The sequence below is a fragment of the Procambarus clarkii genome, chromosome 41, assembly GCF_040958095.1.
Source record: "Procambarus clarkii isolate CNS0578487 chromosome 41, FALCON_Pclarkii_2.0, whole genome shotgun sequence".
Taxonomy (NCBI): Eukaryota; Metazoa; Arthropoda; class Malacostraca; order Decapoda; family Cambaridae; genus Procambarus; species Procambarus clarkii.
The window spans coordinates 23,845,184-23,873,015 of NC_091190.1; the positions used below are offsets into that span (position 1 = coordinate 23,845,184).

Here is a 27,832-nt window from a genome sequence, read left to right on the forward strand (position 1 = left end):
CCACTACTCATAATTACAACCCATAACGACCCCACCCCACCATAACCACCACACCCCACCATAACCACCACACCCCACCATAACCACCACACCCCACCATAACAACCACACCCCACCATAACAACCACACCCCACCATAACGACCACACCCCACCATAACGACCACACCCCACCATAACGACCACACCCCACCATAACGACCACACCCCACCATAACGACCACACCCCACCATAACGACCACACCCCACCATAACCACCACACCCCACCATAACGACCCCACCCCACCATAACGACCCCACCCCACCATAACGACCCCACCCCACCATAACGACCACACCCCACCATAACGACCACACCCCACCATAACGACCACACCCCACCATAACGACCCCACCCCACCATAACGACCACACCCCACCATAACGACCACACCCCACCATAACCACCACACCCCACCATAACCACCACACCCCACCATAACGACCACACCCCACCATAACGACCACACCCCACCATAACGACCCCACCCCACCATAACGACCACACCCCACCATAACGACCACACCCCACCATAACGACCCCACCCCACCATAACGACCACACCCCACCATAACGACCACACCCCACCATAACGACCCCACCCCACCATAACGACCACACCCCACCATAACGACCACACCCCACCATAACCACCACACCCCACCATAACGACCACACCCCACCATAACGACCCCACCCCACCATAACCACCACACCCCACCATAACAACCACACCCCACCATAACGACCACACCCCACCATAACCACCACACCCCACCATAACGACCACACCCCACCATAACCACCACACCCCACTATAACGACCACACCCCACCATAACCACCACACCCCACCATAACGACCACACCCCACCATAACCACCACACCCCACCATAACGACCACACCCCACCATAACCACCACACCCCACCATAACGACCACACCCCACCATAACGACCACACCCCACCATAACAACCACACCCCACCATTACCAACATAACCACCATTAACTTCATTTTCTCAATAGTCGCCACTAGGCACTGGTATTAAATTTACCTTGACCAGACCACTAGCTCTAACCTCACACATCTTACACATCCTTAAAGAGAGTGCTAAGAAATATGATTTACAAATTTACAAATCAATTCTAAGAAGTAAAGATTTACAAATCACATGGAATCACAACATGTACATAACCCTGGACAACACGGGTTCAGAACAGGACGCTCCAGCCTCTCACAGTTGCTAGATCACTATGACATGGTCTTAGGTGCCATGGAAGACGAGCAAAACGCTCAGGTAATATACACAGACTAAGCAAAAGCTTTCGACAAATGTGACTCGTTGCGCGCACAATGCGTGCAGAAGGAATTACTAGCACCGTAGGGAAATGGATCTTCAACTTCACAACGAACAGACCGCAGTGTGTAGTAGTCACAGTAAAATCCGGATCATCTACTGTGAAAAGCTCAGTTCCACAAGGTACAGTACCTATTATCAGACATAGAGAAGGATACAAACTACAACACTGTATCATCATTTGCAGATAAATCGATGATTTTCATGCCAGTAGACAATATAGAGGACACGACAAACCTCCAATCGGATGAAAATCGGGTCTTTCAATGGCCCCAGATAATAATATGAATTTTAATGAAAATAAGTTATGCCTCCTGCGCTATGGAAATTGGGAAAATTTTAAAACGGAAACCATATATAAAACGGAATCAAATCACAATATAGAACGAGAAAGCAGTGTAAAGGATCTAGGAGTAATCATGTCAGAAGACCTTACCTTTACAGAACACCATAAAGTAGCCGTCACGACTGTAAGAAAAATGACAGGTTGGGTAACAAGGACCTTCCAAACAAAGAATGCCCCCCCCCCTCGTATCAGTAAATCCACACTGTACTCTACAGCACCAGGTAATGTAGTGTGCTCTCTACACCACCAGGTAATGTAGTGTGCTCTCTACACCACCAGGTAATGTAGTGTGCTCTCTACACCACCAGGTAATGTAGTGTGCTCTCTACACCACCAGGTAATGTAGTGTGCTCTCTACACCACCAGGTAATGTAGTGTGCTCTCTACAGCACCAGGTAATCGCTGATGCTGTAGTGTACTCTGCCAAACACTAGGCTGAACCCGAGTGTACTCACTACAGTAGTTTGTTTACAAACACAGTCGGGTTTGGGTCGTTGCTCTTGATTGGCAGCGTTCAAAAAACTTAATTTCGAGTAAAATTTGATGGTAAAATTAACACATTAGTAAATACTGGGTGGGCGGATGGCTGCATGGTAAGGTGGATGATTGTGGTTGACAGATGGCTGTACACCTGTGTATTCCAGCCATTATTGTAACGATCTGTCCAAGTTGTTACAAGTAACGTTTCTAATTGTAACTCTCATTATTGGAAGGCTTTGATGGTTAGGACGTCTACGCTGGCCCGTAGGCACGAACAAGTGCAGAGGTTTGTACTAGGTTAGTGCCAGAGCTTAGCGGGTTAAGTTATGAGGATAGGCTGATGGAACTGGGTCTCACAACCTTGGAGGACACAAAAAATAGGAGATATGAAGATAACGTACGAGATACTGAGGGGAATAGACAAGGTGGACAAGGACGGCCTTAAAGTTGAGAGAAAGTAGGACAAGAGAACACAAGTGGAAGTTCGAATCGCAACTGAGTCGAAGGAATATAAGGAAATACTCGTACCCTGTACGGGTGGTCAACAAGTGGAATGCACTGAGAGAGGAAGTTGTGGAAGCCACCTCCATTCATAACCTGAATGGAGGTGGCATCCTCCAGAACGGTTCGACAAAGATAGTGATTGTTAGAATAGTGAAGCTTTAACGCACCAGGTACAACAAGCCCAGTAGGCGGGGCATGAAGAGCTAGAGCTCACTCTCCGTAGTCACAACCACTTACGGTGACGATCTTGAGCGCTCAGTAACGGTAACGTCCAGAGGATGGATGAGAGCGCGTGCTGACTGAAGGGCAACCCTCACTGGAGGAGACTCTTCAAAATATGAAAAATAGTGAAAAATTTTAAACAAATCTCCCGTTATTCGGGATCAGCGTCGTGAAAATTTCATCCCAATATGTTAAGAAATGGATTTTTTACGAATTTGTAAAAAATAAATGGGTGCAGCGACGGCCGGCAACTGGTACTGATAGTAACGATAACACCTCCTATTTCCTGGCAGTCAGGGATAAAGAGATGCAAGCACCTGTCCGACGCACAGAGAAGACAAGTAGTACTAAGGAGAGTCTACAAAAGTTGACATGCGGCTGCTGCCATCTGGAGGGCTAGATGTCACACACATGATAATAAGTTAGTGTGTTGTTATGCTCTATTTTATCATATATCATATAAATCCATTGCCCAATAGCAATATTTCTTATGTCCCTTTGTACAAAAAGCTGACAACCTTCCCCCCCCCCCCCCGCTCTGTTTCCTTTGTTTCTATGCGGATTGAGTTGTGACTTCTACATCATGGAGAATACATATCCGGCACCAAGCATGTGACAACCCGTTCTCGCACTTTCTTACAGCAATATTGACTTATTAAATAAGTGCATATGTGACATACTAATTTATTGTGAATATTTTAGTTTACCTTGAAAAGCTTCATAGAAAACACCGACCTTACCTAACCTTCTTAGTATGTTAAGATAAGCATCTTATTGCTTCGTAATTACAACTATTACTTAACCTATACCTATAATAGGTATAGGTTATATATATATATATATATATATATATATATATATATATATATATATATATATATATATATATATATATATATATATATCTTATGTATAAGATAAGCATCTTATTGCTTCGTAATTACAACTATTACTTAACCTATACCTATAATAGGTTAAGTAATAATTGTAATTACGAAGCAATAAGATGCTTATCTTAACATACTAAGAAGGTAAGGTAAGGTCGGTGTTTTCTATGAAGCTTTTCAAGGTAAACTAAAATATTCACAATAAATTAGTATGTCACATATGCACGTATTTAATAAGTCAATATTGACTATACGAAAGTGCGAGAACGGGTTGCATATGAAGTTGGAACGAAATTAGTCAACATAATCAGCCACAGATGACCAAAGTTGTGACTTTTATTTTTTTTTTGTCGATTTATTTACTGATATTAAACTCTATTCTCTTTGTCTATTTAGATTGTATTGATGAATGAGGACCATATGAGGGTCTTATCACTTATTTATGGCAATAAAGTTATTGTAATATATGTTTCGTTATAAGAAGATAAGATTGAAGGTAACTGCAGAAGGCCCATTGACCCATACGAGGCAGCTTCTATTTATATCCAACCACTCTCAATCATATATACGCCTAACTTACTGTTAGGCAGATAAGGGGCCCAGTGTCTGTTTTACAGTTAACCCTAACGTATCACTATATATATTTTTTTCTTTGGGGGCGGGGGGGTAGGGGTTACTTTTTCTTGACTTTATTTCAACACATACTGACCTACCTTGAGGTTACCTTGAGGTGCTTCCGGGGCTTAACGTCCCCGCGGCCCGGTCGTCGACCAGGTCTCCTGGTTGCTGGACTGATCAACCAGGCTGTTAGACGCGACTGCTCGCAGCCTGACGTATGAGTCACAGCCTGGTTGATCAGGTATCCTTTGGAGGTGCTTATCCAGTTCAACAACTGGACAACTAACACCTGTTCGAGTACGGATGCCAAGCAATCTTAATTAAAACTTAAAAGATGTCATAAATTCGAAGTACTATATATATTGTCGAGAACTTTAACTTCATTTTTCTGTATGAACAGAATGTTCAACTTTGAGACCTGATAAATTAAGTTTCCGACTGATTCTCACCATTTTGACATATGTGCAGTTCTTAGTTCTATGACAGTCATCGTCTCTTGTAGTCAAAACGCCATAACATCTGGAGTTAAAATTTTTAACGTATAAATTTGGCACATATTTGGATGGCCACATTAAAAAAAAAAGTTTTCCATCAAACTATACTCTCAAAGAAAACGTGGAATCAAGAACCATGAACGTTATGTGCCATTCTGAGACCAACTAGTAATAAAATAACAATTGGTGACATTTAAAGATTATTACTAATTTGAAATTGTGAGTTTTAATTTGTTTTCTATTTTTTTTTAACTTTTTCTTTTCATGGTATGATGTTGATTCATTAGGAAAAGTTTGAGCAATTACCATGAAGATTATGCACAAAAAATTGAGTGTGTTTGATGAAATTTCGGAGTATTTTATTTAGTGGCGGTAAAGTCTTGTTTACCATGTGGTGTGGAGGATAGTCCCGTTGTTTACCATGTGGTGTGGTGGATAGTCCTGTTGTTTACCGTGTGGTGTGGAGGATAGTCCCGTTGTTTACCATGTGGTGTGGTGGATAGTCCTGTTGTTTACCATGTGGTGTGGTGGATAGTCCTGTTGTTTACCATGTGATGTGGTGGATAGTCCCGTTGTTTACCGTGTGGTGTGGTGGATAGTCCCGTTGTTTACCGTGTGGTGTGGTGGATAGTCCCGTTGTTTACCATGTGGTGTGGTGGATAGTCCTGTTGTTTACCATGTGGTGTGGAGGATAGTCCTGTTGTTTACCATGGGGTGTGGAGGATAGTCCCGTTGTTTACCGTGTGGTGTGGTGGATAGTCCCGTTGTTTACCGTGTGGTGTGGTGGATAGTCCCGTTGTTTACCATGTGGTGTGGAGGATAGTCCTGTTGTTTACCATGTGGTGTGGAGGATAGTCCTGTTGTTTACCATGTGGTGTGGAGGATAGTCCTGTTGTTTACCGTGTGGTGTGGTGGATAGTCCTGTTGTTTACCATGGGGTGTGGTGGATAGTCCTGTTGTTTACCATGTGGTGTGGTGGATAGTCCTGTTGTTTACCATGTGGTGTGGAGGATAGTCCTGTTGTTTACCATGGGGTGTGGAGGATAGTCCCGTTCTTTACCGTTTGATGTGGTGGATAGTCCCGTTGTTTACCGTGTGGTGTGGTGGATAGTCCCGTTGTTTACCATGTGGTGTGGAGGATAGTCCTGTTGTTTACCATGTGGTGTGGAGGATAGTCCTGTTGTTTACCATGTGGTGTGGAGGATAGTCCTGTTGTTTACCGTGTGGTGTGGTGGATAGTCCTGTTGTTTACCATGGGGTGTGGTGGATAGTCCTGTTGTTTACCATGTGGTGTGGAGGATAGTCCTGTTGTTTACCATGGGGTGTGGAGGATAGTCCGGTTGTTTACCATGGGGTGTGGAGGATAGTCCCGTTGTTTACCGTGTGGTGTGGTGGATAGTCCCGTTGTTTACCGTTTGGTGTGGTGGATAGTCCCGTTGTTTACCATGTGGTGTGGTGGATAGTCCCGTTGTTTACCATGTGGTGTGGAGGATAGTCCCGTTGTTTACCGTGTGGTGTGGTGGATAGTCCCGTTGTTTACCGTGTGGTGTGGTGGATAGTCCCGTTGTTTACCATGTGGTGTAGAGGATAGTCCCGTTGTTTACCATGTGGTGTGGTGGATAGTCCCGTTGTTTACCATGTGGTGTGGTGGATAGTCCCGTTGTTTACCGTGTGGTGTGGAGGATAGTCCCGTTGTTTACCATGTGGTGTGGAGGATAGTCCCGTTGTTTACCATGTGGTGTGGAGGATAGTCCCGTTGTTTACCATGTGGTGTGGAGGATAGTCCTGTTGTTTACCATGTGGTGTGGAGGATAGTACTGTTGTTTACCATGGGGTGTGGTGGATAGTCCCGTTGTTTACCATGTGGTGTGGAGGATAGTCCTGTTGTTTACCATGTGGTGTGGAGGATAGTACTGTTGTTTACCATGGGGTGTGGTGGATAGTCCCGTTGTTTACCATGTGGTGTGGCGGATAGTCCCGTTGTTTACCATGTGGTGTGGTGGATAGTCCCGTTGTTTATCATGTGGTGTGGAGGATAGTCCCGTTGTTTACCATGGGGTGTGGTGGATAGTCCCGTTGTTTACCATGTGGTGTGGAGGATAGTCCTGTTGTTTACCATGTGGTGTGGAGGATAGTACTGTTGTTTACCATGTGGTGTGGAGGATAGTCCTGTTGTTTACCATGTGGTGTGGTGGATAGTCCCGTTGTTTACCATGTGGTGTTGCGGATAGTCCCGTTGTTTACCATGTGGTGTGGTGGATAGTCCCGTTGTTTACCATGTAGTGCGGAGGATAGTCCCGTTGTTTACCGTGTGGTGTGGAGGATAGTCCCGTTGTTTACCGTGTGGTGCGGAGGATAGACAGCTTAAATTTTAAAATAGTTGAGCGTAACCCTGGCGTAAGAGCCTATATAACCCTCCAGGACTACTGGGGTCGAGGCAGCGTCCATATTGAGCTGTTCTTAATTTCACGCAAAACCTGAACAAACACTTTAAAATTGTTTGCATTAAGTGAGGTGACAGGCTGTAGAGCAGCACAGTGGGGTGACAACTTTGTGTTAAGCTGTAGAGCAGCACAGTGGGTGACAAATTTGTGTTAAGCTGTAGAGCAGCACAGTGGGTGACAACTTTGTGTTAAGCTGTAGAGCAGCACAGTGGGTGACAAATTTGTGTTAAGCGAGAGGACAGGCTGTAGAGCAGCACAGTGGGTGACAAATTTGTCGTTTTCCTCGACAAGAAAATGTCTGAAACTTTTTTTCCGTAAAAAGTTTGTCACGTGCCGGAAAATTTATTAGTGTGATTAAACCTGTAAAAGTTGAGGGAAAGAAGGCGAGGTAAGGAGCCCCGCGCCGGCTGCCAGATGTAATGTTAATATGTTGGTGTTATTTGTTGCCAGGTGTTGGGAGGCCAGGGTGACGTGTTGGGAGGCCAGGGTGACGTGTTGGGAGCCCAGGGTGACGTGTTGGGAGCCCAGGGTGACGTGTTGGGAGGCCAGGGTGACGTGTTGGGAGGCCAGGGTGACGTGTTGGGAGGCCAGGATGACGTGTTGGGAGGCCAGGGTGACGTGTTGGGAGGCCAGGATGATGTGTTGGGAGGCCAGGGTGACGTGTTGGGAGGCCAGGATGACGTGTTGGGAGGCCAGGGTGACGTGTTGGGAGGCCAGGATGATGTGTTGGGAGGCCAGGGTGACGTGTTGAGAGGCCAGGATGACGTGTTGGGAGGCCAGGGTGACGTGTTGGGAGGCCAGGGTGACGTGTTGGGAGGCCAGGATGACGTGTTGGGAGGCCAGGGTGACGTGTTGGGAGGCCAGGATGACGTGTTGGGAGGCCAGGGTGACGTGTTGGGAGGCCAGGGTGACGTGTTGGGAGGCCAGGGTGACGTGTTGGGAGGCCAGGGTGACGTGTTGGGAGGCCAGGGTGACGTGTTCGGAGGCCAGGGTGACGTGTTGGGAGGCCAGGGTGACGTGCTGGGAGGCCAGGGTGACGTGCTGGGAGGCCAGGGTGACGTGCTGGGAGGCCAGGGTGACGTGCTGGGAGGCCAGGGTGACGTGTTGGGAGGCCAGGGTGGCGTGTTGGGAGGCCAGGGTGACGTGTTGGGAGGCAAGGGTGACGTGTTGGGAGGCCAGGGTGACGTGTTGGGAGGCCAGGGTGACGAGTTGGGAGGCCAGGGTGACGTGTTGGGAGGCCAGGGTGACGTGTTGGGAGGCCAGGGTGACGTGTTGGGAGGCCAGGGTGACGTGTTGGCCAGATGGTGACTATTGTAGTAGGCAGGGTGACGTGTTGGCCAGATGGTGACTATTGTAGTAGGCAGGGTGACGTGTTGGCTTGATGGTGACTATTGTAGTTGGTAGGGTGACGTGTTGGCCAGATGGTGACTATTGTAGTAGGCAGGGTGACGTGTTGGCTAGATGGTGACTATTGTAGTAGGCAGGGTGACGTGTTGGCCAGATGGTGACTATTGTAGTAGGCAGGGTGACGTGTTGGCCAGATGGTGACTATTGTAGTAGGCAGGGTGACGTGTTGGCCAGATGGTGACTATTGTAGTAGGCAGGGTGACGTGTTGGCCAGATGGTGACTATTGTAGTAGGCAGGGTGACGTGTTGGCCAGATGGTGACTATTGTAGTAGGCAGGGTGACGTGTTGGCTTGATGGTGACTATTGTAGTAGGCAATAGTGTAAGAAGGCCAGCGCTCTACCGACCCATCCAAGTGGATAAGTAAGGCAGTTGAAGAGCATTAATCCGAGGCCCCCCCCCCCCCCCGGCCCGCCGCGACAGTATGGGTATACGTAAATCAGTCTTAGCCTTTGAAATATTTAATTAAAAACAAATGGTGCACTTATTATAGGACATTTTACAGAGAAGCGTCGTTATGGGAGACCTCGGGAACATGTACTGTGATGTACAGCGGGTGGTTACTGATGTACTCCCATACCTTGAGCTTACCTTGAGCTTACCTTGAGGTTACCTTGAGGTTACCTTGAGGTGCTTCCGGGGCTTAGCGTCCCCGTGGCCCGGTCGTCGACCAGGCCTCCTGGTTGCTGGACTGATCAACCAGGCTGTCGGACGTGGCTGCTCGCAGCCTGACGTATGAGTCACAGCCTGGTTGACCAGGTATCCTTTGGAGGTGCTTATCCAGTTCTCTCTTGAACACTGTGAGGGGTCTGCCAGTTATGCCCCTTATGTGTAGTGGAAGCGTGTTGAACAGTCTCGGGCCTCTGATGTTGATAGAGTTCTCTCTCAGAGTACCTGTTGCACCTCTGCTCTTCAACGGGGGTATTCTGCACATCCTGCCATGCCTTCTGGTCTCATGTGGTGTTATTTCTGTGTTCAGGTTTGGGACCAGCCCCTCTACTATTTTCCACGTATAAATTATTATATATCTCTTCCGCCTGTGCTCAAGATAATACAGATTTAGGCTCTTTAGTCGGTCCCAGTAGTTTAGATGTTTTACTGAGTGGACTTGAGTGGAGAGGACACAATCGACTTGGGAATGGTCCAGGACGGACCGAAACGTTGTCGTCCCTTCACCTTCTAGTGTGTGGTCTGGTCAACATACTTTAGCCACGATATTGTGACTCATCGCCTGCATACTGAGTGGATTCTAGCATTTTTTTTTCCTACCACAGACGTGGCCACACATTTACAATGCTAACCAGCATATATACATTTTCTTCTGTCCTCCATGGACAGGGTTAGAGAAGTGTTAAACATACAGTTCAAGGGTTTATTGAACACTCAACCACAGAAGGTGATTCGGTGCTTTTAAAATGCTAAGCTAACCTACATACGTAAATACATAGATACACAGATCTACGTATCCCCTACATAAAGTGTTAGATGTGTCTTTTACATAGTGCAGTAAAGGATCTCTGCACGCTCTCCAGGTCAGCAATTTCTCCAGCTTTGAAAGGGGCTGTCATTGTGCAGCAGTACTCCACTCTAGAGAGCACTAGCGTCTTGAAAAGTATCATTATCGGTATAGCATCTCTAGTGTGAAAAGTTCTTGTTATCCAACCTGTCATTTTTCTTGCAGTTGTGACGGCTACTTTATTGTGTTCTTTAAAGGTAAGGTCTTCCGACATGAGTACACCCAGGTCCTTTACATTGTCTTTCCGTTGTATACGGTCTCTTATTGTTTCCTCCCCCGTCTCCCCCTCGTCCGTCTCGCCCCCGTCACTCACCCCGTCCCTCACCCCCGTCCCTCACCCCCGTCTCTCACCCCCGTCTCTCACCCCCGTCCCTCACCCCGTCCCTCACCCCCGTCCCTCACCCCCGTCCCTCACCCCCGTCCCTCACCCCCGTCCCTCACCCCCGTCCCTCACCCCCGTCCCTCACCCCCGTCCCTCACCCCCGTCCCTCACCCCCGTCCCTCACCCCCGTCCCTCACCCCCGTCTCTCACCCCCGTCCCTCACCCCCGTCCCTCACCCCCGTCCCTCACCCCCGTCTCTCACCCCCGTCTCTCACCCCCGTCCCTCACCCCCGTCCCTCACCCCCGCCCCTCACCCCCGTCCCTCACCCCCGTCCCTCACCCCGGTCCCTCACCCCCGTCTCTCACCCCCGTCCCTCACCCCCGTCTCTCACCCCCGTCTCTCACCACCGTCCCTCACCCCCGTCCCTCACCCCCCGTCCCTCACCCCCGTCTCTCACCCCCGTCCCTCACCCCCGTCCCTCACCCCAGGACAGCCACATCAGCGCGGATATAAGAAAGTTTCTGGAAAATCTTGTCCCGATTTTTATTGAAGTCGTTAAGTGTCATTACCCAAGTTTGCCTTCATGACTCCTCTCGCTGGCACCAGGAGCCCCGGCTCCTCCTATACCCCCCCCTCCCCTTCCCCTCCCCCCTGCCACTCCCCCTAGCCCCCCACCCTGCCTCTATCCTCCATCCCAGCATCCACCCCCCCCCCATCCCAGCCTCCTCCTCATCCTTATTCAATTTATTATTTGTAGGCCGCTGACACACATTCCTAGAAGACAAGAACAAAGGTAACTCTAGTTGGAGAAAAATTCTACCTCGAGAAGACCACTAATAAGCGTATGCACTTCCAAGCCTTCAGCCTTAACATGGCAGTTATCCTGAGAACAGTTATCCAATTATCAGTTATCCTGAGAACAGTTATCCAATTATCAGTTATTTAGGCACATGGCCAGGAGTCTTCAAGCACTGGGTTTACTGACGAAACCTGTACATCTTACCTCAGTCATGGCGGCAGTGTGTGTGTGTTTACTTCAGAGTGTGTGAGGTTGGGACGCCCCGAGGGTGTTATTGTTACCAACACCCTCACAGTGGTGTGCAGCTCATACACTCTTCAGTACACACCAACCCGTCATGGAGCAGCTGAGACGTACACCTTTCCTAAGTGCAAGTTGTGTTAGGGTGTGGGTGGTGGTGTAGGTGTGGTGGTGGTGTAGGTGTGGTGTTGCTGCAGGTGTGGTAGTGTTGTAGATGTGGTGCTGCTGCTGGTGTGGTAGTGTTGTAGATGTGGTGCTGCTGCTGCAGGTGTGGTGCTGCTGCTGCAGGTGTGGTGGTGCTGCTGCAAGTGTGGTGGTGCTGCTGCAAGTGTGGTGCTACTGCAGGTGTGGTGCTGCTGCTGCAGGTGTGGTGCTGCTGCTGCAGGTGTGGTGGTGCTGCTGCAAGTGTGGTGGTGCTGCTGCAGGTGTAGTGGTGCTGCTGCAAGTGTGGTGGTTGTGCAGGTGTGGTGCTACTGCAGGTGTAGGGATGCTGCAGGTGTTGAAGTGCTGCGGGAGGAGTCTCAAGAGTCCTGCTGAGAGAAAGAGTCTGAAGGTGTTACTTGAAGTCTTCACAGCAGTAAACACACAACACCCAGTCTTCAAGTCTGGCATAAAGGTTATCTTTAAGGTGTGTTGTCGGCTGGTGGCTCTCCGGGGCGGGATGCAAACATGGATCCCTTTTCACCTTTGACCAGCAAGGTCAAAGGTCGGGCCCTCGTGACCCACTAAACACACACGACACGACCACAACGAGGAACTCTCTGGGGTAGACCTCATCATCCTGGGTAATCCCAGACAGGTACATTGACCCCATGGGTCACGATACGCGGGTTTGATCCCGCCGCCCAGCTCCGAAGATATTCTCATTGATGCGTAACTTTACTGTGGTGTCATTGTGTATGACCACAGCCTTGTTAAACGTTATCAACCTTGCTAGATCGTTGAAATGAGGAATATATATGGTAAATACAACGTTGGGTGTGGGTTGGGAGGTGTGGGCTGGGAGGTGTGGGTTGGGATGTGTTATGCTACCTTACCTTGAAGTTATCTTGAAGGGTTTCCGGGGCTTAGTGTCCCCGCGGTCCGGACGTCGACCAGGCCTCCTCGTTGCTGGTCTGGTCAACCAGGCTGTTTGACGAGGCTGCTCGCAGCCTGACGTATGAGTCACAGCCTGGTTGATCAGGTATCCTTTGGAGGTGTTTGTCGAGTTCACTCTTGAACACTGTGAGGGGTCGGCCAGTTATGCCCCTTATGTGTAGTGGAAGCGTGTTGAACAGTCGCGGGCCTCTGATGTTGATAGAGTTCTCTCTCAGAGTACCTGTTGCACCTCTGCTTTTCAACGGGGGTATTCTGCACATCCTGCCATGTCTTCTGGTCTCATGTGATGTTATTTCTGTGTGCAGGTTTGGGACCAGCCCCTCTAATATTTTCCACGTATAAATTATTATTTATCTCTCCCGCCTGCGCTCAAGAGAATACAGATTTAGGCTCTTTACCGGTCCCAGTTGTTTAGATGTTTTACTGAGTGGATTCTAGCAATAAAGGATCTCTGCACGCTCTCTAGGTCAGCAATTTCTCCAGCTTTGAAAGGGGCTGTCATTGTGCAGCAGTACTCCACTCTAGAGAGCACAAGCGTTTTGAAAAGTATCATCATCGGTATAGCATCTCTAGTGTGAAAAGTTCTTGTTATCCAACCTGTCATTTTTCTTGCAGTTGTGACGGCAACTTTATTGTGTTCTTTAAAGGTAAGGTCTTCCGACATGAGTACACCCAGATCCTTTACATTGCCTTTTCGTTCTATGTTATAATTTGACTGAGTTTTGTACGTGGTTTCCGTTTTTATATTTTAATTTTTTCCGTAGCGCATGAGCTGGAACTTATCCTCGTTAAACACCATATTATTTTCTATATCCCATAGAAAGACCTGATTTACGTCTGATTGGAGGTTTGCCGTGTCCCCTATGTTGTCTACTCTCATGAAAATCCTCGTGTCATCTGCAAAGGATGATACAGTACTATAGGTTGTGTCCTTGTCTATGTCCGATATGAGGATGAGAAAAAGTACTGGAGCAAGCACAGTACCCTGGGGGACTGAGCTCTTCACGGTTGATGGGCTGGATTATATTTTGTTGACTATTACACACTGGGTTCTGTTAGTCAGGAAATTGTAGATCCATCTGCCTATTTTTCCGGTAATTCCGTTTCAACGCATTTTATGTGCAATAACACCATGGTCACATTTGTCAAAGGCTTTTGCGAAATCTGTGTATATTACATCAGCGTTTTGTCTGTCTTTCATGGCATCTAATGCCATGTCATAGTGGTCCAGCAACTGTGACAGGCAAGAGCGCCCTGTTCTGAAACTATGTTGTCCGGGGTTATGGAGATGCTGTGATTCCATGTATTTTTTTTATCTTCTTAGCACTCTCTCAAAGATTTTTATGATGTGCGATGTTAGTGCTGTTGGTCTAATTTTTTGCCTCTGCCTTATTTCCTCCTTTATGGAGTGGTGCTATCTCTGCTATTTTAAGTATATCAGGGATAACGCCAGTATCTAGGCTTCATCTCCAAAGAATGTGTAGGACCTGCGATAGTGTTTTTTTTTTTACAGTTCTTGATGAGTATAGAGTCCAAGAATCAGGGCCTGGTGCAGAGTGCATAGGCATACTGTTTATGGCTTCTTCAAAATCCAGTGGGGATAGGGTGACATCTGATATTTGATTTGATGTTGGTATCATATCCATGAAAAATTCATTTGGGTTATCAATCTTCAGTATGTTTAATGGCTCGCTGAAAACAGAGTCGCACTGATTCCTTAGTATTTCGCTCATTTCTTTTTTGTCATCGGTGAAAGTTCCATCTCCCTTTCGCAGGGGCCCGATACTAGATGTGGTTTTTTATCTTGATTTTGCATAGGAGAAAAAAATATTCCGGATTTCTCTCTATTTCACTGATGGCCTTTTGTTCTCTTTACCTCTCCTGGGTTTTGTATGATTCATATACCTTGAGTTCAATTGTTTCTATTTCTCTATTTAATCTTCTTCGCCGTTCTTGAGATAGGGTGCGACTCATAAGTTGTTCTGCGATTCGTTTTCTTCGCCTATAGAGGGAACGACGTTCCCGTTCCAATCTGCATCTCTCCCTCTTTTTTTCTTAGGGGTATATTGTTTGAACATATTTCTAGAGCTACTGAGCTTATTTTTTTCCAGGCACCGGTTCAGGTTTGCATTTTGTAGCTGTTCTTCCCAGTTTATTTCTGTGAAATCTTGGTTTATTTGCTCCCAATTTATCTGTATTATTGAAGTTTAATTTGCTGAAATCTCCTCCACCGGGAAGCGGGACTGGTTTTGAAGGTCTATTCCCCATGCTTGTCAGAACTTCAATTAAGTTGTGATCTGAGTGAGCCCGTGACCCCCTGATGGAGCCTGTGCTCTGCTGGTGATGGATACCTTGATGAGTTGGGTGGGAAGGTCGTTGTCCCCCGCGGAACACTGTATGGTGGACGCCGCAGCACGCTCTCACCTATGGACCATAACCGGGTTGATTAGGTACCATTTGCAGATACCAACATCCTGGTTGAACGCCGAAAGAGAAGCACGGGGTACTTAAGGTTTTTGGTCATGTCTGTTTGTGTTGCCAAGACCGGATTTGGAGATGAAAAACTCTAGAGACCTAGCAGGTAAATAATATTTATGTAATACTGAAGCTATAATAATGCTGAATTTTGGCCGCTGTGTTTTGTGTGTGGTTTTCCGAGCGGGAAGTGAGTGTGCTTTAATAACAGGAGGCGATGCAAATTATGGCCGGCAAACTTGGCCTTCACAAGCTCCCAAACAGAGAAGTTGGTGCCAGAGTTGGAGACACTGACTACCTCGGCAGGCAGCGATGCCAGTCCCTCGGCAGGCAGTGATGCCAGTCCCTCGGCAGGCAGTGATGCCAGTCCCTCGGGAGGCAGCGATGCCAGTCCCTCGGGAGGCAGCGATGCCAGTCCCTCAAGAGGCAGTGATGCCAGTCCCTCGGGAGGCAGTGATGCCAGTCCCTCGGGAGGCAGTGATGCCAGTCCCTCGGGAGGCAGTGATGCCAGTCCCTCGGGAGGCAGTGATGCCAGTCCCTCGGCAGGCAGTGATGCCAGTCCCTCGGGAGGCAGTGATGCCAGTCCCTCGGGAGGCAGTGATGCCAGTCCCTCGGCAGGCAGTGATGCCAGTCCCTCGGGAGGCAGTGATGCCAGTCCCTCGGGAGGCAGTGATGCCAGTCCCTCGGGAGGCAGTGATGCCAGTCCCTCGGGAGGCAGTGATGCCAGTCCCTCGGGAGGCAGTGATGCCAGTCCCTCGGGAGGCAGTGATGCCAGTCCCTCGGGAGGCAGTGATGCCAGTCCCTCGGGAGGCAGTGATGCCAGTCCCTCGGGAGGCAGTGATGCCAGTCCCTCGGGAGGCAGTGATGCCAGTCCCTCGGCAGGCAGTGCTCTCGCGTCCACGTGGCTCGGTGTTGGGACACGTGTGCTGGACCTTATACTGAAAATAAGTCGCAGCTTATAATTTTGTTTCATAAAGGCACCAGGAAACGCAGCAGAAACGCTCTGTCAGTAAATATATCGTCAGCCAGGAACATAATAAAATGGATGACGAGAACCTTCAAATCCAGGGATCCCATCACAATGGTTGTGCTCTTTTAAGTCACTTGTGCTGTCCCGTCTTGAGTACTGCTCAGTACTCGGTCATATATCTACGTTAATTTTAACTCCAATAAAAAAAATTGACCTCATACATAATGAAATGGGTAGCTTTATCATTTCATAAGAAAAAAAATAGAGAAAATATATTAATTCAGGAAAACTTGGCTTATTAGGCAAATCGGGCCTTGCATAGTAGGCTGAGAAGTGCATTCTGGCTATTAGGTACGACATATATATATATATATATATATATATATATATATATATATGTCGTACCTAGTAGCCAGAACGCACTTCTCAGCCTACTATGCAAGGCCCGATTTGCCTAATAAGCCAAGTTTTCATGAATTAATTGTTTTTCGACTACCTAACCTACCTAACCTAACCTAACCTAACGTTTTCGGCTACCTAACCAAACCTAACCTATAAAGATAGGTTAGGTTAGGTTAGGTAGGGTTGGTTAGGTTCGGTCATATATCTACGTTAATTTTAACTCCAATAAAAAAAAATTGACCTCATACATAATGAAATGGGTAGCTTTATCATTTCATAAGAAAAAAATTAGAAAAAATATAATAATTCAGGAAAACTTGGCTTATTAAGCAAATCGGGCCTTGAATAGTAGGCCAAAAAGTGAGTTCTGGCTACTAGGTACGACATATATATATATATATATATATATATATATATATATAATATAATATTATATAATATATAATATATAATATTATATTATATAATATTATAATATAATATAATTACTTCTTCACTTAGAGTTTGAAGCTGCCAGCAACATTAGCTTGAGTGATGAGACAGCCCCACCATGGGTGACCAGCTTCAGGTCAGGTTGCTAGAGCTGCAACATTCCAGGAATCGTCATCAGATAATCAGGTTAAACCATAACCTCATAAACTCACATCATCAGATTACCAATTAGTTTGTACTTCGCAAGTTAAATGGGAGCCAAGTGTTTGTCAGCTCGGAGCATATTGCTCTTACCCCCTTTGATGTCTGTGTCACACGTGCTGGAGTACTCGTTCCTCACTCTTTATGTATAGAGTTTTTACGCCTGTTTCTTTTACCAGTTTGAAGTTTGAAACCCAGTCTTTCAGTAGCTGTAAATCTGGTGTGCTACAAAGCTAATTACAGATCTATTCTGGAAAAGAAGTTAGTTTTATTAATTTTAAGTGCACAAGGGAAAGCAGTTGTGGAGGTAGAAAGTAATTGTTAAATAATTGGTACCTAATTTTACACCCTCCCAACACCCTTTCAGCGAGCATAAGGAATATTGCCGGAACAACCGTGGACATCTTCAAGAGGAAACTAGATTGTTTTCTCCAAGGAGTGCCGGACCAACCGGGCTGTGGTGGATATGTGGGCTTGCGGGCCGCTCCAAGCAACAGCCTGGTGGACCAAACTCTCACAAGTCAAGCCTGGCCTCGGGCCGGGCTTGGGGAGTAGAAGAACTCCCAGAACCCCATCAAGCAGGTATCAACCAGATATACTCGCAAATGTACACAAATGTACTTGGATTAAATAATATCAGAAATTAAATTTTATCATCATAAGCACTTTTCAGAGTCATGAAGGGATCGAGACTTGGTGATCAAGCAGCCTGTCCACAGGCATACCTCGCTTGTATGCGCTACGGCCAAAAAAGACCGTAATTTGAAAATGAAAAATAATTGAAAATTAATTTTGGATTTTTTTTCAAAACAGCAAGTTAAGGGTTCTCTGGTAGGTTAGGAGGGCAAGAAGTTCTCCTAAGTTCTCCATTATATATATATATATATATATATATATATATATATATATATATATATATATATATATATATATATATATATATATATATATATATATATATATATCACGGAGGAAAAATGAAACAGGAAATTTCCTTAAGTACTTTCGTATATTAAATACATCTTCAGAAGGTCTCTGAAGATGTGGACCTTCTGAAGATGTATTTAATATACGAAAGTACTTAAGGAAATTTCCTGTTTCATTTTTCCTCCGTGGTCTGACATTGTCACATTCTTAATCACGTGTTTATTTTCGTGATATACACACGTGTGTGTATATCACGTGTGTGTGTGTGTAAATCACGAAAAATAAACATGTGATTAAAAATGTGACAGTGTCAGACCGCGGAGGAAGAATTGAAACAGGAATTTCCTTAAGTACTTTCGTATATTAATACATCTTCAGAAGGAGTGATTTACAGGTCAAGTAATGGACATATATAGGCAGGGGAGAGTGGTGGAGTGAGGTGAGGTACAATGACAAATTAATGGGAATTAGGCGGACACAAATATGAGCCGCATAAGAACTGCAGAAGGCCTATTGGCCCATACGATGCAGCTCCTATTCATACCCACCAACAGGCCCACACATGGATTATAATAGCATAAGATAGTAAATATTTACAATGAATTAGTGAGACAAATGTGTGTCAATGATCCTACTCAAATCGCTCTTTAATTGATCTATCAAAAATGGATCTAAGTTATATAAACCACTGCTAATGTTCAAATTACTTTCTTTTATAAACTGTACCAAAGCAGATTCAATTATGTTCCTGTTATAAATGTTTTTACAATTCGTTATTGAAGACGCCATCTCCCAATCAATTTGGTGAGCATCTTCTGTCAGATGAACAAACAAAGCATTAGACAATTGGTCATGACTTAAATGTCGCAACTTAAATACTCTGTAAGACACGGCCAATTGTCTAATGCTTTGTTTGTTCATCTGTCAGAAAATGTTACTCTTGTCTCTACTTCCACACAATGTTTTACTCATATAATATATATATATATATATATATATATTATATGAGTAAAACATTGTGTGGTAGTAGAGACAAGAATAGTTGTGACACGTCATCAGTAAACTGGTCAGTACTGGGGACACTAGGAAATACCACTTACGGACTCTGACATAAACATACAACTCCTCCCACAATAGATGGCGCTGATTTTCTAGGCGCCACCTCACCAGAGGTCAGCAACAGCGACCCATCCAGCTGACCAAGGCAGGAATCTAGCGTCTCTTGCAGGTATCATACTGCCACCATCAGATGGCTTGATACCTGCTTGATGGGGTTCTGGGAGTTCTTCTACTCCCCAAGCCCGGCCCGGGGCCAGACTTGACTTGTGAGAGTTTGGTCAACCAGGCTGTTGCTTGGAGCGGCCCGCAGGCCCACATACCCACCACAGCCCGGCTGATCCGGAACTTCTCTTAGAAAATAGTCCAGTTTTCTCTTGGAGATGTCCACAGTTGATTGCTTTCGTCCATGGTGTCGTCCATTTAGTGGGGGTTTAGGGAGCAGTTCACAGATGGCGTTGACGTCGCTACTCCATGCTACAGTAGAAAGTTGTTTTCACATATCCATTCATTAAAACATTGATTGTAACCATGATATACATGTGCTTCAGCCTACAGTTTAGACCTATTGTCTTATGTATGACCCTCTGTCCTGCGTGACAGTGAATACCAGCATTATCCTCACTTTAATAAGACTATCAAAATCCTCAGATTAGGCAAAATTGTAATTAATTTTGTCAATAAAGATGTTAATAATAATAATAATGCTCCGACGATGGAGTTGGGTTCATAACAAACGGATTGGTCGATTCCGTAAAAAATCACATCAAGACGATCTAATAGGTTCTTGAAATGGACGGCCATAAAAGAATGTTATTATTCTGCAATATCTTGCTCTTGTTTAGCGCCCCGTTTAGATTATGCACTTAAATTTAGGTTGTCGATTTATAGAAAGATATAAATTCACTTGAATGCTTATACTTAAAGTTTACAAAGTTAATCCCAGGAATTTCAAACCTTACATATGAAGGTAAATTAAGAAAGGTGAATTTGCAGTCTCTGGAAAGGCGAAGAATTATTGGAGACAGGATTAAGGTGTACAATTGGATGAATAGGGAGCCCAAAAAAAGAGGATATTAATGTATTAAATATATCAATACAAGAATTAGTTTAGATTTAAGGAAGACCTGAATAAATTCTGGTTGACAAACAGGGTTGTTGATTTGTGGAACAAATTATCGGGCAACACAATAGACTTGGAATTACTTGATTGTTTCAAGCGTAGTTTAAACATGTATATGAATGAGTTTGGTTGGATATAAACAGGAGGTGCCTTGTATAGACCAATTCTCCCTCTGCACACGTGTATAGGGAAGCATAAATGTGCTGTTCTCTCACACCAGCAACTGGCTCAGTTGTTGCCTGAGGAGGTGTCCACACTGTCTTGTGTTGTGTCCTGTTTGTTAACTGTGCAAGGTTTTGTTTTACGTATTTGAATGACTAATTCTTGCAGCTTAGAATCACGGCGGTGTTAGTTTTATACTGGTGAAGTACATGTTTACCAACCATGTGCCTGGCTTATCATGAATGTAATGTATTTAAACGAACTTTGGAGTTTATTTCCTGAGCCATTATGTGTTGTTAAAGACCTTTGATTTGTTAAAATACGTATTTAGCTTGTCAAGATGGAAACTTGCCAAACTAATTGAATTTTGTGCTTCGGTTCCTGAGCCCATATGTGATATACATGGACTTTATAAAGGTGATTGATAATTGTAACTATAGAGTGATAACCCAATAAATGAGACCAATTGAAATATCAAGTAGGGAGATAGATGTTTAATTTCCTGTTGTACAGAATACAATGAGGGGGGGGGGGGGGAGGTAGAAGTAGCCTAAGCTACTCTATCACTTTGAGATGTATTTCTTTCTTGCCTCAATAAACATACTTGAACTTGAATACAAAGAGTAACAGTCAATCCAACAGAATCAAATCCAAACACAGTGAAAAACTCTGTAATCCAGGGCACAGTCCTGTGACACCTCCTTTTCTCATTCTCATATTAGATGAGTCTACAAACGATATCTGATCAACAAGGCTGTGCTTCATACGTCAGGCTGCGAACAGCCGCCTCCAACAGCCTGGTTGGCCAGACGACCAACCGGGAGGCCTGGTTAGAGACCGGGCCTCCCGGTTCCGTTGATCCTCGGAATTTACACAATGTAACTAGAAGGTAGATTTAGATGAAAATGGAAGACGCAGCTTCGTGTCATCTTTTGTAGACGATATTACTTAATGTTTTATGGCGACCACTTGGGACTGCTTCTTGGCGACAACTTCAGACTGCCTCTTGGCGACAACTTGAGACTGCTTCTTGGCGACAACTTCAGACTGCTTCTTGGCGACAACTTCAGACTGCTTCTTGGCGACAACTTGAGACTGCCTCTTGGCGACAACTTGAGACTGCCTCTTGGCGACAACTTGAGACTGCTTCTTGGCGACAACTTGAGACTGCTTCTTGGCGACAACTTCAGACTGCTTCTTGGCGACAACTTGAGACTGCCTCTTGGCGACAACTTGAGACTGCTTCTTGGCGACAACTTGAGACTGCCTCTTGGCGACAACTTGAGACTGCCTCTTGGCGACAACTTGAGACTGCTTCTTGGCGACCACTTGAGACTGCCTCTTGGCGACAACTTGAGACTGCCTCTTGGCGACCACTTGAATCCAACAATACTTAACATCTTCTCATAAAGGTGAGCTGTGTACTCACTCTGGGCGCTGCCAGTATTAATACATATTTAGACTGGGAACCGCGAAGAAACGTGATGTTTAACGATGATGAATTTCAAATGCCTACCTTGCGATAATTTCGGGGCTCAGCGTCCCCGCGGCCCGGTCCTCGACTTCGACCGCGACCAGCAACAACAATCCTGGTTGCTAGATTGGTCAACCAGGCTGTTGGACGCGGCTGGACCTAAGTATGAAAACAGTTAATTTGCCAAGGTATAAGACAATTAGAATAAGATCCCTCCATAATAGGAAAACAATATGTGAATGATATGTAAAAATGATGTCTGATGACCCAATGTTTAGGGAGCGTAACCAAACAAACTTGGCATCAGCCATGAAAATGATAGGATGCAGTATTTTTTTTAATTAATAACACATTTAGGTACTTCTGCATTTGTGCAGCTGCCCTAGACTATATGAAGGGGAGTACAGTGTGTCAAAAAGCTAGCTACGTGATGCTAAAATCCCCATCACACAGGATGGTTAATCATACAAAGGCACGTGATTAGTAGTCTGCACTGGCAGACTCTGGTTTCATTATGAGGATATCATCAACACAAGAGTGAGTAAGGCAGCAGTGGTACTAAAAGTCCCCATCTCGCAGGATGGTTAGTCATACATGGTCATATGTTCAGTAGTCTGCACTGGCAGTATGTGAACTTTTAACTCCAGAGATTCCACCACAAAAATAACACTATTCAGATCATTGACAAAATCAGCAGGAGCCATGAGAAGGATTCGAACCTGCACACTGGGTACTTCCAAGTACACGCCACAGACCACTACACCACGAAGTGCTCAAAAGCCATGCAACCTGGAACTCGCCTGAATCCTCTAGGGGGTCCTAAGGCTTAACATTATTTTAACTAACTTAATTATAACACCAGTTACATGTGGTCATAAAGGTGAAGGTTGTCTTCAGACAGACTGTGGAGCGCCCTGGCTGTAGGTTTAGGTATTTTAAGTGGTTTAAAGATATTCTGGAGGTTGTAAATACTTAAGATATTTCCAGCATACACGCATGTTATTAAACATTCTGCTGAGCAGCAGCTAGGAAGAGGAAGGAAGAGAGGAAAGGAGGGAGGAGCTGAAAAGGAGAGGAGTGAGGACGAGGAAGAAAAAACAGTGAAGAAGAGGAAGAAGAAAAAAGAGAGAGGTGAGGAAAGAATAGGAAGAAGGAAAAGAACTGGTCATTGTAAGGAGTAAAGGAGTTGAAGGGCAAGGAAGAGAAGAGTGTGACTGTATATTTACATTACAGTTCATACTGCTTGAGACCGGGTTGATGGGGTTCTGGGAGTTCTTCTACTCCCCCAAGCCCGGCCCGAGGCCAGGCTTGACTTGTGAACGCTTGGTGTACTAGTGTTGTAATGAGAAAATCAGTCGGAGTCATGCGGAGGATGGCTGAGGTTCTCACTGATACATCGCACTAATCCAGGGATCCCATCACAATAGTTGTACTCTTCAAGTTACTTATGTTGTCCCGTCTCGAGTACTGCTCAGTACTCACTTCCCCCTTCAGAGCAGGAGAGATTGCTGAAATAGAGGGAATACAGAGAACATATACGGCACGCATAGACGAGATAAAGCATCTAAATTATTGGGATCGTCTCAAAGCTCTCCAAATGTACTCTCTAGAAAGGAGACGAGAGAGATACCAAATAATATACACATGGAAAATACTGGAGGGCCAGGTCCCAAATCTACACAGTAAAATAACAACGGAGGCCTGGTCGAGGACCGGGCCGCGGGGACACTAAAAAAGCCCCGAAATCATCTCAAGATAATCTCAAGACGTACTGGAGTGAACGATATGGAAGAAAATGCAAGATTGAACCAGTGAAGAGCAGAGGTGCCATAGGCACAATCAGAGAACACTGTATAAACATCAGGGGTCCGCGGTTGTTCATCGTCCTCCCAGCAAGCAAAAGAAATATTGTGGGAACAACCGTGGACATCTTCAAGAGGAAACTAGATTGTTTTCTAAAGGAGGTGCCGGACCAACCGGGCTGTGGTGGGTATGTGGGGCCTGCTGCGGGCCGCTCCAAGCAACAGCCTGGTGGACCAAACTCTCACAAGTCAAGTCTGGCCTCGGGCCGGGCTTGGGGAGTAGAAGAACTCCCATAACCCCATCAACCAGGTGTCATAGCCCAAACCTGTGTGTCATTAAATAGATTTTGCTCATCATGTGAGAGAGAATTTTGGTTTAATGCTAATTTAATATATTCTTTTTCAACTTTTCAGTCCATCGTCTCCATGATATTTTCATCAGATAACTTTGGAATATACTTTAAAAAGTTTTGCATTCTGCCTCATTAACTATGAATATATGCACTCGTCTTGCAGTCTCAACGAAGTATTAAAGCCTAATCGTTGTAAAGTTTTCAAAGGTAATCGTAAAGCCTTCAAAATTAATCGTTGTAAAGCCTTCAAAAGTAATCGTTGTAAAGCCTTCAAAAGTAATTGTTGTAAAGCCTTCCCAAGAAATCATCATAATCTCACCTTCAAGGGAAATCACAGGAAATATGATTTTGTCTAAAACAGCTTTTTTTTAATACAAAACAAATTTGCGTGCTTACAATGCCTTCAAGCAATAGTTCCTTGTGGAATGTCACGTCAAACACGAGCACTATTTGTTATTCTGCCTTTCATTTTGGACACTGGAAAACAGGAGTGTATATTGCCCGAATAACAATAGAGTCGCTGAAGAGTGGAGAGTTCCTGCAGGAAGTGCCCAAGCGGCCCCGGCCCAAGCCCCGGCCCAAGCCCCGGCCCAAGCCCCGGCCCAAGCCCCGGCCCAAGCCCCGGCCAAAGCCCCGGCCCAGGCCCCGGCCCAAGCGGCCCAGGCCCCGGCCCAAGCCCCGGCCCAAGCCCCGGCCCCGGCCCCGGCCCAAGCAGCCCCGGCTCCAGTAGCCCCAAGCGGCCCAGGCCCCGGCCCAAGCCCCGGCCCAAGCCCCGGCCCAAGCCCCGGCCCAAGCGGCCCAGGCCCCGGCCCAAGCGGGCCAGGCCCCGGCCCAAGCAGCCCCGGCTCCAGTAGCCCCAAGCGGCCGGGCTGTGGTGGGGTTGTGAGGGCTTGCCGGCCACTGGAGGTAACAGTGGTCACCTGAGCTTAAAAAATGGAAGATTCAGCCTTTTACATTAAGTTATGAAAGACAAGTCTGGCCCAAGCAAGGCTTGGGGGAGTAGATGTCCCAGAATATACTCCAGGTATACTCTAGGTATACCCCAGGTATACTCTAGGTATACCCCAGGTATACTCTAGGTATACCCCAGGTATACTGGAGGTATGCTGCAGGATGGTAAGGTTGTGTGACTGGTGGTAATAGGGCTGCCGGTGAAAGTGTTAAGTGAACATCAGCTGGCAACAAAATGAGAGAGTATTGGCTTCCAATATCGGCAGTGTTTCGCCCGGAGACATTGGCTGATAGTCACATGTATTGCAGGTGTTTTAGCACTGCCATTGTCAGAACCATATATCCTCTGACCTCCTCTCTACATGTGTTGAAGATGCAGCTGTTATCCACGCTCTCTCTTGCTTATTCTCCTCCTAATTTTAGGTACCAGCTTTGTGGCACATTTTTTTTTTAATTTTACAAGGTGTGTGTGTGTGTGTGTTTACTAGTTGTGTTTACTAGTTGTGTTTTTGCGGGGGTTGAGCTTTGCTCTTTGGGCCCTCCTCTCAACTGTCAATCAACTGTTTACTAACTACTTTTTTTTTTTTTTTTTTTTTTTCCCCACACCACACACACACACACCCCAGGAAGCAGCCCGTGACAGCTGACTAACTCCCAGGTACCTATTTACTGCTAGGTAACAGGGGCACTTAGGGTGAAAGAAACTTTTGCCCATTTGTTTCTGCCTCGTGCGGGAATCGAACCCGCGCCACAGAATTACGAATCCTGCGCGCTATCCACCAGGCTACGAGGCCCCCTGTGTGTACTCACCTAATTGTGCTTGCGGGGGTTGAGCTCTGGCTCTTTGGTCCCGCCTCTCAACCGTCAATCAACTGGTGTACAGATTCCTGAGCCTATTGGGCTCTATCATATCTACATTTGAAACTGTGAATGGAGTCAGCCTCCACCACATCACTTCCTAATGCATTCCATTTGCTAACTACTCTGACACTGAAAAAGTTCTTTCTAACGTCTCTGTGGCTCATTTGGGTACTCAGCTTCCACCTGTGTCCCCTTGTTCGCGTCCCACCAGTGTTGAAAAGTTCATCCTTGTTTACCCGGTCGATTCCCCTGAGGATTTTGTAGGTTGTGATCATGTCCCCCCTTACTCTTCTGTCTTCCAGTGTCGTGAGGTGCATTTCCCGCAGCCTTTCCTCATAACTCATGCCTCTTAGTTCTGGGACTAGTCTAGTAGCATACCTTTGGACTTTTTCCAGCTTCGTCTTGTGCTTGACAAGGTACGGGCTCCATGCTGGGGCCGCATACTCCAGGATTGGTCTTACATATGTGGTGTACAAGATTCTGAATGATTCCTTACACAGGTTCCTGAACGCCGTTCTGTGTGTGTGTGTGTGTGTGTGTGTGTGTGTGTGTGTGTGTGTGTGTGTGTGTGTGTGTGTGTGTGTGTGTCGACGAGATAACATACTGTTCAATACTGATATTAATCTTAGGCTGTTTATAGTATACCTGGAGAGGGTTCTGGGAGTTCTACTCCCTGAGCCGGCCCGAGGCCAGGCTTGACTTGTGATAACTTGGTCCATCAGGCCAAGTTATTTGTTCCAAGCTCTTGCTTGGAGTGGCTCGCAGGCCCACATATCCACTACAGTCCGGTTGGTCCGGCACTTCTTCCAAGAACTTATCTAATTGCCTCTTGAATACATCCACCTTTGTTCCGGGAATATTTATAATGCTGGGAGGGTGTTGAACAGCTGTGGACCCCAAATGTTCAGACAGTGTTCTCTGAAATTGCCTTTGGCACCTTTATTCCTCACTGGTTTTATTCTACATTTCCTTCAGTATCTTTCGTTCCATTATGTTGTTATTCTACTGTACAAATTTGGGACCTGGCCTTCAAGTATCTTCCTTGTATATATTATTTGATACCTTTCTCGTCTCCTTTCCAGAGAGTACATTTTGAGAGCTTTTAGACGGTCTCATTAATTTAGATGTTTTATCGTTTATATGCGTGCCGTATATGTTGTCTGAATTAGAGGGAATTCAGAGATCTCTCCCGCACTGAAAGGGTGAGTGAGTACAGAGCAATACTCAAGACGGGATAGCAACAGTGATTAAATAGTATTACCATTGCTGTGGGGTCTCTGGATGTGAACGTTCTCATAATCCATCCTATCATTTTCCTGGCCGCCGCTATATTTGCTCGGTTATGTTCACTAAATGTCAGGTCGTGACATCATAATTCCCAGATTTTTTACAATTTGTTTTACTTCTATGAGTTGGTCTTGAGTGTGTCCTATACCTTGTGTTGTTTAAGTTCTTCGTTCCCACCATACCTCAGTACCTGGAATTTGTCACCGTTAAACATCAAGTTATTTTCAATTGCCCAATCGAAAACCTTAATATCTGCCTGCAGTTTTTCAGAGTCTTCAGAAGAAATTTTCATGCTGATTTTTGTATCATCTGCAAAGGATGACACAAAGCTGTGACACGTATTTTTGTCCATATCCGAGATAAGAATGAGAAATAGCAGAGGTGCAAGGACTGTGCCCTGAGGTACAGCGCTTTTCACAGCACTTGGGCTTGATCTTATTTGACTGACCCTCACTCTCTGCATTCTGTTTGACAAAATTGAAAATCCAACGCCCCACTTTACCCGTAATTCCAATTGATCTCATTTTATGGTCTAATACTCCATGGTCACATTAGTCGCATGCCTTTGCAAAGTCTGT

General features: G+C 45.9%; 2 protein-coding genes across 2 annotated transcripts in view; one reads left to right on the forward strand and one right to left on the reverse strand.

The window, feature by feature from the left end:
• Positions 1 to 16,215, forward strand: part of LOC138373176 (uncharacterized PE-PGRS family protein PE_PGRS54-like) — a 41,460-nt gene extending 25,245 nt beyond the window's left edge. Inside the window, exons 3-4 of the mRNA XM_069339201.1 lie at positions 7,847 to 8,700; positions 15,465 to 16,215. Coding sequence (XP_069195302.1) covers positions 7,847 to 8,700; positions 15,465 to 16,215 — 1,605 coding nt within the window. The remainder of the gene's footprint in view (positions 1 to 7,846; positions 8,701 to 15,464) is intronic.
• Positions 16,216 to 21,474: 5,259 nt separating this feature from the next.
• LOC138373177 (axoneme-associated protein mst101(1)-like) lies at positions 21,475 to 27,271 on the reverse strand. Its single transcript, XM_069339202.1, has 2 exons — positions 27,229 to 27,271; positions 21,475 to 21,902 (listed from the first exon to the last, which is right to left on the reverse strand). The coding sequence occupies exons 1-2, from the start codon at positions 27,269 to 27,271 to the stop codon at positions 21,475 to 21,477; spliced, it is 471 nt and encodes a 156-aa protein (XP_069195303.1).
• Positions 27,272 to 27,832: the final 561 nt, after the last annotated feature.

Bases quoted from the DNA above. Each gene is read 5' to 3' on its own strand.
- LOC138373177 (XM_069339202.1), bottom strand. From the start codon at position 27,271: ATGGATTATGAGAACGTTCACATCCAGAGACCCCACAGCAATG. The intron at 21,903-27,228 runs GTAATACTATTT...GTTGGATTCAAG, and splicing joins CCAGAGACCCCACAGCAATG to TGGTCGCCAAGAGGCAGTCT.